This window comes from Haliaeetus leucocephalus, unplaced genomic scaffold (genome assembly GCF_000737465.1).
Source record: "Haliaeetus leucocephalus isolate CR32 unplaced genomic scaffold, Haliaeetus_leucocephalus-4.0 Scaffold339, whole genome shotgun sequence".
Taxonomy (NCBI): domain Eukaryota; kingdom Metazoa; phylum Chordata; class Aves; order Accipitriformes; family Accipitridae; genus Haliaeetus; species Haliaeetus leucocephalus.
This window is the reverse complement of record NW_010972775.1, coordinates 23,034,200-23,048,682: the sequence shown is the minus strand read 5'-3', so window position 1 is coordinate 23,048,682 and position 14,483 is coordinate 23,034,200. Positions and strand designations below refer to the sequence as shown.

The following is a 14,483-nucleotide window of genomic DNA, read 5'->3' as shown; positions in this document are numbered from 1 at the left end:
CCCCCCCACTTCCCGGGCAAAGCGGGCTCTTTTGTTGCCTCTTTTTTTTGCGAAATTTGCACCGCAGGGCCCCGGGGTGGGATCGGTTGTGTCTGTAATGGGTTCGGCAGGACCCAGCACCGGCCCTTCCTGGGGGGTAGGAAGGGGCCAGGGGGCTCCCTGCGCTCCCAGCAGCAGTGCTGGACCCTGGGGGGGGAATAAATCCACCCCCCCGGTGAGAAACTCGGTTTTTGGCCAGACTACGGGCTGTACCTGTTCTGCCAGGGCTGTGCAGACGCCTGTCACACAGCTCTGCGCCTCTTTGTTTTTCTAAGTAGCTTAGGAGGAGAAAACAGGAGTAAAAAGGAGTGTCCTCTTGTTAAATGCATGCCAGTTAAACCCTATAAACATCTGCTTATTATAAGGTATAATTTCCTTGGCTACGAGTGCTTTAAGCGCAGTTTTGACCGGGATGCTTTCTGGTAATGACCTTATGCAAATATCTTATGTTAAATTAATTCAAATTCTTCTTGGCTCTCTTTATTCCCCAGTACTATGAAATGTCGTATGGTTTGAATATTGAAATGCACAAACAGGTGAGTAATTTAAAGGGGGGAAATTGTGATTGATTGATCTCCTGTTGCCCTTTTCTCAACCTGAGATAAAATAGGCCCTGATTGCACTAAATGGGGAATAAGTGCTGAAGTCAGGGATGTGACTCCAGGTGAGATCTCGTGGCCCAGCAGTTATATCGGGAGCTGCACGTTGATGGCAGGCTGGTGTGGTTTTTTGCCTATATTCAGGAGAAACTCAGGCTTTGGAAAGAGTGTTTATGAGAAGAGGTGAAAATAGCTTTGCCTTCCGTGCTGGGAGGTTGGTACCTGGAATAGCGCATTCCCGGCACTCGGAAAATGCTGTTATCTCCTGTGTTTTCCTCTGGTTTTGTTGTTGGTACAACACGACCGTTTCTAAGGTCATACTCTCCGTGCTGTAGCGTGAGACTTAGAAGGGAATTATCTTCAGGGATACTGATATCTTATGGTGTGTTGCTCAATGTCACGGATTTGTCTTTGCATCTGGAAAATGAAGCAATGTTTGGTCCTTTTTTTTTTTTTTTTTTCAGTCTCCTCTAATATGTAACTTGCCTGGAGGAAAAATATAGAAGGCCATAGCAGAATGTGGTGTGCCACCTTGATAAGATTATAGTTAAAGAGCCTAAAGGCTGGGCACATGATGGTAAAACTTAAAGGAATAAAGTTATTATTGAGATTAGACCTGATTATTTGTGCTGCTGCTGCTTACTGGTTTTAGAAGTAGTTCTAATTAAGAACTTAAGGCAGATATAAGTTGACATCAACTTTGCCATTCGCAAATCAGCCCCATTCAACTCCAAAGTGGTTTTGCTTAATAGCAGCATCGCCCTCCTTAGTAAGAAAATGTTGTTAGCTGAATGATGAAATTCAAAGCAGCGTGTCTGTGAATCTGCCTCTCTTCTTCTTCGCACACACTTCCCTGTAGCTTTCTGGTACGTAGTCATAGGGTAACGAAAATAATTACTGCTTAGTCTTCATTTTTTTAAAAATATCTTCTTCCATACAGATAATCCCAACTTCTTTCTCTTCATTGCTTCTGCCTGGACAAAAGCGTCCTCGTGAGGCAGCGCTGCTTGCAGGGAGCCCCGGGGGGGCTGCCCAGGAGCCCCGGGTCCCCCATGCCCGGGGTAAGCGGGGGCACGTGGGCTGGTGTACGGCTTGGCGAAACCTCGGGCACCGTTTGCCTTGGTGCAGTCAGAAATGCCCCTGAATGCAGAATTTTTGCTTAGGCCTGTGGTGGCCTCCTGCGAGGACCCCGTGCCTGTTTTGCGTGCGTCCAGAGGGACACGGACCCCGCGGCCTCTTCCGAAACGCTTAAAGGACTGGAGTAACGCAAGTGCAGGCTGCTTTCGGGAGGGGGAACGCCTCTTACCACCTGGTTGCTCGGTGTTGAACGGCTTCACTCTGTGCAAACACTGGGAGATGCTGAAATAATGCAGCAAGATATCGAGCTTTTTCTCTTGATCGAAGCTTTGGAAGCAGTTGCTGTTTCCCGAGACGTGCAGTGTGTTTTCCACCGGTGCACAGTTGCAACCAGAAATTGATCTGAGAGGTTTTGCACTATGGGATGAGCGTCAGGGCTTGGGGGTGAGAGCCCCTCACGGGCTCTGCCTTCGTCGGCGTGTGGATGGAGCGCTCCGCCATCCGCTCCGTCTTGCGGTGTGACCACGTAGCGTGTCTTCCCCGTGGTGTTTGGCGAGGCAGAGCATCTGGGATGGTTTCGGAGGGTAACTGAGGAGCCTCAAGATGCCCAGGGGCGGTTTTCCGTGGGGCTGGTGCAGGCAGAGCCGCCGCTGCCCTCCCTGACCCGGATTTTGCAGGGTGGCAATTCCCACGCCGCGGCGTTCGCAGCCCGGGGAGGCCCTGCGTGGTCGGTGTGCCTTGCTGGGAGCTTCGCTGCCTTGCAACTCAGCAGATAAATCTTTGCCGGATGATTCCAGCCTGCGCCGAGCATCCCCCGCCTGCTTTAGTTGTTCCTGGTGACATATGCTGCGTGCCTAGTGCTGGGCTGATGGGGGAAGTTTGGGGAGGTGAAGCTGTCTTGTTATTTAATTGACAGCAATGTGCATGGTGCTGGAGGAAAACAAAGCCGCCCGAGCTGCTCCGAGCGCGCTTCCAGGCGAAAATGGGGCGAGAGGGAGCGGAGGGCCGGGAGAGCTCGGCCCGAGCGGGTGCCCGGGGAGGGTTTGCCCCTCTTCTGGGCTGCAGCATCCCCCCGAAAGGCATCCCGCCGCTAATTGCAGCGTGGTCCTGCCTGCATCTGGTTGAGGGTGGCTAGTCCTGAACAAACAAGTTTATCAGCTGACCTGTTTAGCGGTTGACTTGTGTTTATCTGCACACAATCAAGTAGACTGAAGTGCTTGAATTATTCATGCAGTGTCCTGCCCTCCAGACTTGACTGCTTGTGATTACATCTGCTTGAGACAAACATTGATGGATACTTCATCTTTAAGCAAAAGGGGATTGTCTGTCTGTGGGCTTATATAACAGATTATCTCTTCTACGCTGAATATTAAGTGTGTGCATATGTGGCCGCGTGTGGTTTTTTTTCCTTTCTTCTCGTTTTGTTTCTTGTTAAGAAAAAAATGTAGTTTCATAAACAACTCCATATGCAAGGAAATATTTAGGAAGTGACTACCCACTTTGTTGCATATAACGCAGTGAATTGCTCCTTACATCAGTCTTCCTGCTGAATGAAGCGCTCTCTTATCCGGGCTCAGCTTTCTTAAACCTGAGGCCGGTCGGGAGTTTTCTTTTTAAACCTGAGCGAAACTCTTTCTTTAAGGTTAATTGATTTTTACAAAAGAAACTTTCGTTCCTCTGTTGTTTTTGCATTGTTTTTGTTCAGATCTCTGTAGATAATCACCGAGTGGAGTCAGAGGGAATCACGATTCCAAAAGAAAAACTAATTTTGCGTGGGGAAACGAGACACCTCGGAGGGGAGAACCTTTGTGCTGATTTTTTTTTTCTTTATGGCTGAGAACTCTCCACATAAGCACTTCTTGTTTTCGTGCTTAAACACTTAATGCTTGGAACAAACCTAAACCCTCCTGACACTTCAGGGGAAGAGAGGCATGCTTTTTTTTTTTTTTTCTAGAATATTCCAAGAACACAATATACTTTCTGTCATGCTTGTTAGCAAGGAGTGCCAGGTAATAATTTGCTAAATACTTCAGAAGCCAAGTAATTTGTTAGTGTGATACTGTCAGGTCTCCTAAGGTAGAAGGGAATAGCTGTCAGCCAGCTTAACCTCTCCCTCCTCTCCTTGGCTTTGTGGGAGCCCCGGCTGGGTTTTGGGGGTCCCGGGTGGGTTTTGGGGGTCCAGAATCTGCTCTGCCCCCCCGAAGCCCTGGTGCCGGTGGTAATTCTGTAATGAGGGGTTGTGGCCCGCCCCTCCACACCCCCTCCCTGAATTTAATTCTCATCAGTGAAGCTCTCCACTTTGCTAATAACGATAGCAGCCACAAATAGCTTTCAACATGCCATTGACAGCCTGGTTGGAGAGAGCACTTGAAATAGTGGTAGACAGCTGAAAGTACCCATAATTGTGCGCCGGAGTGAGAACCACACTGCTCAAGGGCCTTATTTTCATGTGCTTAAAGAGACAATATCCTGGTTTCAACAAATGCTTCTGGTGCTTCACCGGTGGTGTGATTTACTCCTTGCCTTTCTCCAACCGCCTCTGCCACCTTCTTCCAGGGCTGAGGTTTGGGGGGGAGCGTGCGCAGCGTGGGGGGAGACCTGGGGCGGCTGAAGGAGGGTTGTGGTGGTCTGGACCCGTCTCGGGAAACATCATTTGGAATGTGTGTGTGTGGAGGGACTTGTGGTTTTGGAGCCAAGGAGGAAGCTGGGGGCTTGCGAGTGGGTGCTTATCCCTGGGAGTTGTTAGTGAACCATGGGATGATGCTGGTGGCGCATTCCTGCATCCCGTAGACCGTTGCCTTCGGCAGCCCTACCAACCTCATTGCTCCAAGGGTTTAAGCTTGCGGTGGAAAGTCTTTATAAAGTTTTGCTATGTTTTTCAAGGGGAGGAAGGGTCAGCTGAGCAATGCCGCGCATTCAGCCCCTTGTCTCCAGCCTGCATCCCACCGTTTAGTTCAATAAGCAAGGGCAGGTTGGAGTGTGGTCTGGTGTGGCCCAGTCTGTTCTGAGACTGCACGTGAGATGGCCTGGTCTGGTGTACTGGTGTGATTCACTTCAAAACCACATAGGTTTGTGGAGGGTCTCCCTGGGTCGGGGCATGTATGCTTTGTGCAGGGCGTTTGGGAAGGCTGGAGGTGCTCCCTGCAGAGTGGCAGCTGCGGGGTGGGTTTCTGCAAGCACCTCCATCTCCAAAGCGTGGCTGAGCGCTGGCCCCAAAAGTACTGCTGAGCGCTGGGAACCCAGGAGGCGTTTGGGTCCGGTCCTGTGCTTCGGGGTCCTGCCCGAGGGTGCTGGGATCAGCCCAGGGCAGCCCTGCAGCTGCCGTTCACCTGGTCGGCTAAGGACAAGGCTAATATATTTTGGCACAGCGAGCATCTCTGTTGCCCAGAGCAATGTCTGCAGGGTGTTGCACTGGGGTGCAGGCTCCCTCCCGCACCCCCTTACCCCAGTTCAAGGCTGGGGGGCTCTGCTTGCATTCATGTGCGTCGGGGGATTTTTAAGGTTGCTCCTTCCAACTCTGCTCTCCAAATCCCGCGACTGACGGCTGGCAGCGTTATTTTTAAACTTTCCTCTGCCATGTCCAGGTGTAAAGACGAGGGGATGGGGGGACAGGGCTGCTGGGGAGAGACAGCCCCGCAGCTATTTAACACCATGCCGCTGCGCGCTGCAGTAGCCGGAGCCCCTGCCTGGCTCTTGACTCAGCTCCAGCAGCGGCCCTCAGTGCCCTTAAGTACTTTGGGTGCTGGTAGCGGCTCTGGCCATTTTAAGAGCAAGTGACAGAACTCGCAGCCTGTGGCCAAGCGGTCTGTCTCTTGATTTATAACCAGTGCAAATGTTTTCTCTGATTTCCCCGCTCCCCGCTTGCGAAACACCACCCCAGAAGTGTTTCTTGTCTAGCAGCAGGTCAGATTCCTGGCAGGGGCGGTGGGGGATTAGTTGGGATTTCAGGTTCTCCTGACTCCTTGCTCTTTTTAACGAGCGGCATGGAGCCGCCGTCAGCATCCTGCTGCTCGGGGTGAGCGTCTCGGGAGGCGATCCCATGGGTGCCGATGCTGGGCTGCACGGGTGGGTGCCTCTCCTCGGGTGCCCTATGGAGCCCCTGGTCTTTTATCCACCGCTCATTTGCAGCCCCCATCTCGGTGATGTACATACACTGTGGTCCGGCGAAGATGCAGGGCGTTGGGAGGGGATGCAGAGACTGGGATTGCCATGGCAACCTGCAGCGGGGGAATGGAGGTTTTTCTTGGCAGGAGCAGCTGGGGGGGGCGGGGGGGCTCGGGGGGCTCCGCCGCTCTGGGGCAAGGTGATGAATGAGCCCTGTTACGGGGAAGGTGTCAGACATGAAACCCTCCCCTGTTCCTGGCGTGCTGGAGGATCCCCTTTTGCTCCCGATTAAAATTTAATGGGGACAACTAGAGTTTAATATGCTGGGCAATGGGAAAAGTTAAAGTGAGCAAATATTTAAAGATTATTGAATCTCATGTTAACAGGAAGCCTCACAGTTGTAAACATAGTATTTTGGACATCTAATATCTTCTTGCTTGCTGAATCCCACGTGGGAAGCCTCTCTCTTTGCAGACCGTGAAGTTTTTCTTCAAATCTTTGTTGGAAGTTTGGGCAGAATTGGATTTAAACGTGGAAGCGATGGGTCATCGTGCGTCTTGTTTTTCTGGACTGTGTTAGTGCTTGATGATGCCTGGGGAAAACCCAGCACCTTCCCTCCCTCCTCCGTGGAGGTGGCCTGTTTGGATGCTGCATTTTTTCCTTTACACCTAAACGACCTTTGCGACACAAAGCGGGAGGGGCTGCTTGTGCTGGCACCGCTGTTTTCACCTCAAATAAGGATTGAATTTGTTCTAGAATTTGTTGGGGGCTGGCAAGAAAGAGCTTACAGGAGAAGCAACCGTGCTGGAGGAGCAATGTGCCGAGTGCTTGTTGCGTCCAGAATCCAATAGGTTTCATCTGAAGGAATAAATATTTAATGGAGCTGCAGTTTATATATAATCTAATCGATGCGTCAGTGCCAAAAAGGCCTTTAAAGAGGTTTACCTATCGCTGAGCAATGCCTGATGTGAGCACCAGGGTGGTTATCGGTGGCGTTGCTGCCACTTTGAAGTGGCACTGCTTTGCCAGGGCAGCTTTGCTGGGGCGGCTGGCGGCACGCATGGTGCCAGCCCGTGCTCCTGCACCGCGCTCCTTCGGACACTGCACCGTGGCTGGGCTTGATTTTTGCAGTTTTAGCTTGCAGCCCGATTTTGTGGGCGCAGAGTGGTCGGCGGGTGATGCACGCATGTTGGGTGTTTAAAAACTTGCACTGGCCAGAGCCCTTTCCTCTGGGCAGGGAGTATCACGCCTTTGGCAGCCGCCTGATGAGCCCCACATCCTTGCTTTCGGGTCCATGATAATCCTGGCAGCTGCAGCACTTGCATCGCTGTACCAGCCAAGGTACCTGAGTCCAAATCATAGCCACTTCCAGATGCCTCCGCCTTGACACGGCGTGCCAGCACGTTCCGCTGACCTCTGGAAAGGCTAATAAAAGCATCAGGTGTAACACGATCACCGGGGTGCTTTCAGAAAAGACGATGGCCAGAAATATCCCCGTCGCTTTGAAGCTGAAACTGGTGATGCCGGTGCAAAGGTGCTGCTGGAGCAAGGAGCGGGTGGTTTGTAGGGACCCCTTGCAGCAGTCCCTGAGCTCCAGTAGCCCTGTGGTCTCTACAAGGCGGTTCCCTCGGTGGGAGTGAGTCGAGGCTGGGGGAGATTGGGGTTTTCCTGGCATCTCCTTGCTTATGGTCATCTTGGGGCATGTTGGTTGTGCTTGTTAGGTTAGTCTTGTAGTAACACCAGCATGCCCCAGCCACTGCCCAACTCCTCAAAGCCAGGGTTGAGTGTCTGTTGGTTTTCTTCCTCCGAACTATGACATTTAGATTTTTTTTCTTGCAGTCTGTGAGAGCAGGTGGAGCTGAGAGCTTCTCTCTGGGTCGGCACTCCGCTGGGGCTGGGATTAAAAATCAGAGCTGCTGTAGGGTGCATCCTGGGGACGCCTCGAGGCCGAGCAGTGGGGATCAGGGAGGGCGAAGCCTCGGGGTGCCAGGGATGGAGGCAGTGATTTGGGGAGCACGCAGGGACTCTCTGAGGCAGGGGTGGATGCTGGCTGTCTTGGGGAGGAGGCACCTTGCTGATGGGGAGGCTGGAGCGAGACCCAGTTAATCACTTATGTTATTGATAACGAGCTGCTCAGGGCTGTCGGAAGGAATTTCTGGGTGTTTGATTCTGCGCCAGGGCTCGGCTCCGGCCATTGTTGCGGCGCTGAGTCCTCGCGGCTGCTTGGGCTGTGTTTGAGTTGGACCAAAATCTGTTTTAACAGCTGCCTCGGCCGGCCGAGCAGCCGGCGTTAACTCTTGGGAGCCGGGCAGCGGTGATGCAGGCAGCTCCGTGTGCCGAGCGGGAGCATCTGTGGGGTGCGCAGTGCGGGGCAGGACGGCACCTCCTGGCTCTTCCCAAACATGTGCTGGGGTTATCACTCAAGGAAAACATTACTCCCAGTTAATGGAGATGTTGCAGAAACCACAGTTTGACAGCATAGGTTTGTTGTTAAGCTCCTAAATCATGTGGTCAAACCGATGGGCGTAAATGGTTACGGGTTAAGTTTCTTGAGCACGATGCGAGGATGGTGGAAGGAACCCGAACAGTGCTGAGATCAGAGCAAGCACCCACCAGCCCTTGCTGTTGACTAAACACTTGCTACATGGGGTGGTGTGTGTTTGCCGAGGTTTCTTCTGAAGAAACTCGACGCCCGCAGATAAGCACAGGGAGTGGAAAGCGATGGCGAGGGGCTGTCCCTTGCGTGCTGGACGTGCAAAATTGATTTTACATGATCTGGCCTCTTTGGAGAGGAGCGGCTGTTCTAAGGATGGAGAGCTGTGCTAGTGCCTGGCTATGTTTTCCTGAAGCCAGGGAAGTCCAGGCTGGTGCAAAGCTGCTGGGGCTGGCTCATGACACTCGGTCCCATGATGGGAAGGGGACCAAAGTGTCCTCAGAGTGCTGGTGAGCACAGAGCGTGCACGAAGGCACTTTCATTGCCTCTTTTGGGAGTTGCCGCTTCCTCTTGCGTGGCCAGGTGGGGAAGGGGGATGCCTGGGAGGGGACGGGGGGGGGGATGCGCAGAAGGGGATGGGGAGGGGGATGCATGGTACTGCTGCTGGGAAGCTTTGTGCAGTCCACAGGAGGTTGCTGGCGGTTGCTTGGTGCTGACTGTTGCTTTTTCTTCTTCCTTTTTTTCAGACAGAAATTGCTAAAAGACTGAATACGATTTTAGCCCAGATCATGCCTTTTCTGTCACAAGAGGTAAGGACTTTTTAACGCCCCAGATGGGGGATGCTGCTTCTCCTGGGGGGTCCCATGAGAGGGGCACAGACCTGGTCCCACCAAACCCATATTTAGGGGGAGTGGGGCTGCTCTGGGGTGCCCCTTGAGAAATGAGGCTCAGATCCTGTGTGCGCATTGCAAAACCCTTGGGGTGGGGGAGAGCCAGACCCCATGAGGGGCTTTGCTCAGCTGTAGAAGTCTGTGCCGAGCCTGCGAAGCAAAAAAGGCTGTGAGGGGCTGCTCCAGCTCCCCCGGCACGCCGTGGTCCGTAGAGCAGGGAGGTGTGCCCAGGCTGCTGCTCCCATGAGCAAAATATAGATAAAAAAAACTAGGGGTGACCAGCTCCAGGGCTGGGGGTCCCACCTTGGCTCGGTGCCCCCCGTGCCCGGCTCTGACCTGGCCATGCACCTCTGTCCCTGCAGCACCAACAGCAAGTCGCACAGGCTGTTGAGCGTGCCAAGCAAGTGACAATGACGGAGTTGAATGCTATCATCGGGGTACGTGGACTTCCCAATCTGCCTCTCACCGTGTGTATACCCCTTTTATTCCTATCATTTACCATAACCAGAGGCAATCCTGCGCTCAGCCGGGGTTAAAGAAGGGCGACTCGCAGCCCCCCGGCCATCCTGCGGCCCCCCCAGACCACCAAAACTCCCCCAATCTGGCATTGAGCGAGATGGGGGGTGGCAGCCACTGCTTGGGCAGCCCAGTCCCCCTCCTTGGGCACTAATGCACCACTAGGAGCCTCTGCCAGCCAAATTGGATGTTTTCCATGAGACTGGGGAGTGTTTGGGGAGCGGAGCGGGGCCGGGTGCCCGGCAGCCCTCCTGGAGCCCCCTGAGCCCAGGCATGTCTCTGTGTGTGCTGTTGATGTGAAATGTGCTGTAAACTTGACGGAGTTGTTGTTCCATGCATTGACTTACCCGCTCCCGTCTTACCAGGCTCTCTCTCTCAGATCTTGGGCGTTTTTTAAGACTTAACAGTTTTTTATTGTCTCTTTAATTGATGTAATGGTCTCAGTCCTGCAGCAAACCTGCTCTCTGTTGGAGCTTCCTTAACCCTGGAACGTCGGCATCCCCAACCAGTGTCCTGGGGAGGTGGCTCCAGAGCTCTTCTGGGTTTTGGTGTTTGTTTTCCAAAAAATACTGATTTTTAATTTATTTTATTTTTTGAGTAACTATTTGCACTTCTTAAGCTACAAGGATCTTTGCGATTCTCTGTGTTTAACTTGCTTTTATATACCTTTTTCTGGTTTTATGGGTAGCACTAAGTGTAGAAATGTGCTCCAGGCTCCTGCAGCCCTTGGGACTGAGGAAAGCCTCGGCTGCAGCAGGATCCCTCGTGGTGGGGCTGGTGCGGCAGTGGCACTTGGAAGGGGTCTGGCCACGGGACCGTGTCTCGTTGGGTCCGTGCCGGGGTGGCAGGCAGCAGCGGCACACAGCTGCCTGGCCTCCTGCCTGCCGCTGCCTGCACTTCGCACCTTCCCAGCGGGCTGGGAGGTGAGCTGGTGGATCCGTGTCAGAGACAGAAAGTGAGGGAGATGCTCGGCTTTGATGAGCTGCTTTAAGTCACAGCCAGGAGCCCAGGCAGCTAGAGGCAGATATTGGAATTCAATTAAGGTAAATGAGCGGGGCCCGTGACCCCCATTTTCAAGGTAATTGCTTCCTCGGATCAGAGCGAGTGTCATCCCGTCATTAGGCAGCCAGGCATTTAATCGCTTTGCCTGACGAACTTTCAGGAGGCAGGAGTTATGGGCAGCCGGGGGAGCGTGGGGCTCATCTGGGCGGGCAGTGGGGACCATCTCCTCCCAGTGCGCCTCGCTGAGGGAGGGACCTGGGGCGGCAGCTGGCGGGAGGGTGGGGAGCGATGCCCTGCGCTTTGACGGCTGAAGAGGAGGGTAGAGCTTGTCTCTGAGATGTGCTGTGCACACTCTGGGCAGATGTGGAGCTGTTTTGGGTCACGGGTCCGTGCTGCTTGGTGGCTGCTGCACCTGCCCCGGTGCCCCCCCCGAGACACGAAACCAAGAGGGTTTTGTTGGGTTTTTTTTGTTTTGTTGGGGTTTTTTTTGTTGGTTTTTTTTTTCCCCAGCAAACAGGATTTCTCCCCTTTGCATGCAGCGGTTTGTTATTGTAGGCTTGCTCGTGTGGGGCAGATCGCTTGTGTGTGTTTGCTCTTCTCGAGTGGAAGAGGGCAGCGTGCTGGGGCGTGCGCGGACCCCCACCCTCTGGGTCCCATGGGGATGCGCTGCCGGGGCGGGGGGCCCGGGTGGCTCTGCTGTCCCCTGCGATGCCTTGCAGTGAGAGAGGGAGATGCTATTTATAAACTGCACCAGCATCTTGGTGCAGGTGCCACAAACAAAATCAACACACACAAAAAAACCGCACCAAATCATTAAACCTTCTTTTTCGCCCCTTTTGAGGTCAAGAACTGTTAATTTTATGCATCTAGGCCATTGTCTCACAGTTCCTCTGCTTCAGGCTTCTGTGAAATTGAGCCCTTGATTTGGTTATAGCTCTGGAAATGATTAGACTACTTTACTAAATTTAACGCAAGTGGTGAACTTAAGTGGTGAACCATTAAATCGGTTAACAAAGGCATGAAGCATGATGTACATAATCCAATTAAAAACACTCTACATATGAGATATTCCTTGCCAGCCTTTCTCATAAATTGTAACCTCCTTCATATCTTAACCATATTTGTCTGGCACATGCTGAGGGACCCCAGAAGGAAAACATCTCTGTGTCTGCACATCTCCAACCAGCTCCTCTTGCCTGGCTCAGACCTGCGGGCTGGGCGACGCTGATGTCCCCACCGTCACCCGGGGCTGGGTTTGCAGTGCCTTTGTCCGCAGCCCCGTGCTGCAGGCTGGTGTCCTGGGCTCTGCAGGGAAGTCAGTCCGGTTTGGAGTCCTGCCAGCAGATGAGAAGCCCCAGTGCAGAATCCTGAGCGGGTCTGATCTTGCCCTTTAGCTTGGGCATGCTGGGGAGGTGTCGGGAGAGTCCCTGGCCCTGGAAGGCTGCCCCAAGTCCTCGCACGTACCGCACTGTGTGCGTGGCTTTGTCGGGCAGGACCCTGATCCCGCTCAGAGGTGAGCACCCCGTCTCGTCCTTGCTGCAGGCGCAGGGGTGTTTTTTGGGTGGTGAAGGTGGCAAAAGAGCTCCTGCGGCTTGCCCTCCCCCAGGTTATTTGCAACAAGCCTCCACATGATGTATTTTTGAAAAACAACTTTTTTCAGGGAAGGGAATAAGGGGCAGGGGAGGGAAGGTGGGCTTTTCAGCGGAGAAGATGCCAAGTGAGCAGCATTGCTGAGCTCTGCTGCATCCCTCTGTGCTGTGGAGTCCCAGGTGGGTTTTATCGCTCTCCGTGGAGTCTCCAGGATGTGATTCTCGAGCGCTGCATCGACCGCTCCCTGGACCGACACGCACAAGCATGGTGGAGCGATACGGCCAGGAAGGACGGCGGAGACGGCCGTGGGAGCTGCTAGCAGAGCCTGGGGATCCTCCAGCACTCATGCGGGCACCCTCACCTGCAGCGGGGACGGGTGCTGGGCTTGTTGGCTTGTCGTCTTCTTGCCACAGGAGTGACCTGCCTGGGGCATGGCTCCTTCCAGCCGTGCCAGGATAGAGGTCTGCAGCCCCGAGGTGTGATCTTCGTTGCCCTGTGGAGCTATGGGCAGCCCAGCTGGACAGAGGCATGAGGCTCCAAACCAGAGCTGCCTGGCGAGGAGACTTTCCAAATGGATTCTGCTCACCGGTTCCTGCCTGCCAAAGGGGAGAAAACCACCTTTAAATGTTATCTCGGACCACAGTGGGATGTTTTGTCTTGACGTTTGTCTCCACCTGCCCTGTGCTGGAGCAGGGCTGCTGCAGGGGGGCTCAGACCCTGCGGGGCCGGTCCCCTGCAGCTCACTGGGGCGTTGGATGGATGTATTTGCTGGCAGTGTTTAAAAAAAAAAAAAAAAAAAAAAAAAAAAGGAAGAAACCAGCAGTCTTCTGCTCCGCTGGAGGGTGAGGCTCAGGGTGGTGATTCTTCCTGCCTTCCCTGCTCGGCCCCAACTGGGTGCTGCTACAGTTGCTCGTGGTAGAGCTATGTTTTTTCCTGGGACCGTGCCAAGGCTGTGACCCCTATCGATGCCACTGGGCTGGAGTGTTGCTGCGTGGACCCAGGTTGCCCATGAGACCGTGCCCCCGCTTCTCTGGGGCTCGTGCTGCTGCAGGGGATTGTCACCCCGGAGTGGAAAGCTACCGGGAGGAGCCTTATGCAGTGCAGATATTTGTGGAAGTCAGAGATTGCTGAGGATAAAGCATCGGATCTTTGTGCATCCCAGCCCCATGGTCATGGGCCCTGCTGGAAAGCTTGTAGGAGAGGAGTCTACTGTGCTGGAAAACCATCAGGGGCTGTTCTCCAGGGTGATGCTCTGATATAATGGCCAGCTCTGCCTCTCACTTAAATGGGTGGAAATCACATGAGACTGGGACTGTAAAGAGCCTCATTGATTTCAGCAAGAGCTGAGGCTCTGTTCCTCTTGCTTTGGTGTCGGAGGAATCGATCTCTGTACGTGTGTGTGGCGAGGAGGCAGGGACTGTGCTCCATGCTGCCGAGGGACACACCAGCACGGTGCTGGCACCATCCGGCAGAGCCCCTGGGGCTGGGGACCCCCCGCTGCGAGCCCTGGTGCTCCCCTCGTCCTGCCAGCAAGCTCTCCTTGCACTGCTGCCTCGCACTCGTGGGTTTGAGGATGCCTCCTCAAATGGCGGTCCTGAGGATGCTTCCCCCTCTCTGCCCCGTGGATGGAGCAGCCCAGCAGAAGCCACAAGCTCCTTCTTTTGAGGACACAATGATTTATGCTTTTCCTATAACAGCACTGCAGAGGCCTAATTGCCTTCTCGATTTGGCTTCTGCCACAGCTGAGACCTCTGCGCTGCCCGGAAGAAGCTGCGTTTTAAGATAATGCATCTCCTCTGCCTGAAACTGCAGCTACTGCCTTTCAGATCTGACCCCAGCTTGCACCCTGGGTTGGGGATTTCCCTCTCCCCTCGCACAAGGCTTAGAAACCAGAGCCTGGCAGGTGTGGGTCGCCCACCCGCTTTCCCTGCACCCAGCTCTGCCCCGGGCAGCGAGAGGCTGCTCCGTCCCGCTGTGCCCATCAGCATGTGACAGCAAGTCACCCCTTCCTGCTACCCCCTAAAATAGGTCCTTCAGTCGGGAGGTGGGTGGAAGCTGTGTTTCCCCTGAAGACATGGCCTTGGTGTGTGGGGGGGTGTTCCAAAAAGCTGCATCCTGGCTTCTGCTGCAGGGGCTGGGGGGGGGGCGTTTGCAGGGTGCCCTCGGCCTCGCTGGGACTGTGGGTCTGTATGCACAGCTTTGCAGCAGAGCTGCGTGGGGGAGCTGCCAGCA

The 14,483-nt window shown here is 54.0% G+C and overlaps 1 protein-coding gene across 7 annotated transcripts in view; it reads left to right on the top strand.

Annotated features, from left to right (window-relative positions):
- The first annotated feature begins 429 nt into the window (after positions 1-429).
- TLE3 (transducin-like enhancer of split 3) overlaps positions 430-14,483 on the top strand; it is a 28,058-nt gene continuing 14,004 nt past the window's right edge. For 4 of the 7 annotated variants that reach the window (XM_010572140.1, XM_010572138.1, XM_010572139.1 and 1 more), the window contains exons 1-3: positions 431-575; positions 9,000-9,062; positions 9,506-9,580. In XM_010572140.1, the coding sequence (XP_010570442.1) occupies positions 540-575; positions 9,000-9,062; positions 9,506-9,580 (174 nt within the window). In that variant the 5' untranslated portion in view covers positions 431-539. Of the gene's footprint in view, positions 576-8,999; positions 9,063-9,505; positions 9,611-14,483 lie in introns of all 7 variants that reach the window. The other 3 variants (XM_010572134.1, XM_010572133.1, XM_010572135.1) reach the window with 2 other exon arrangements.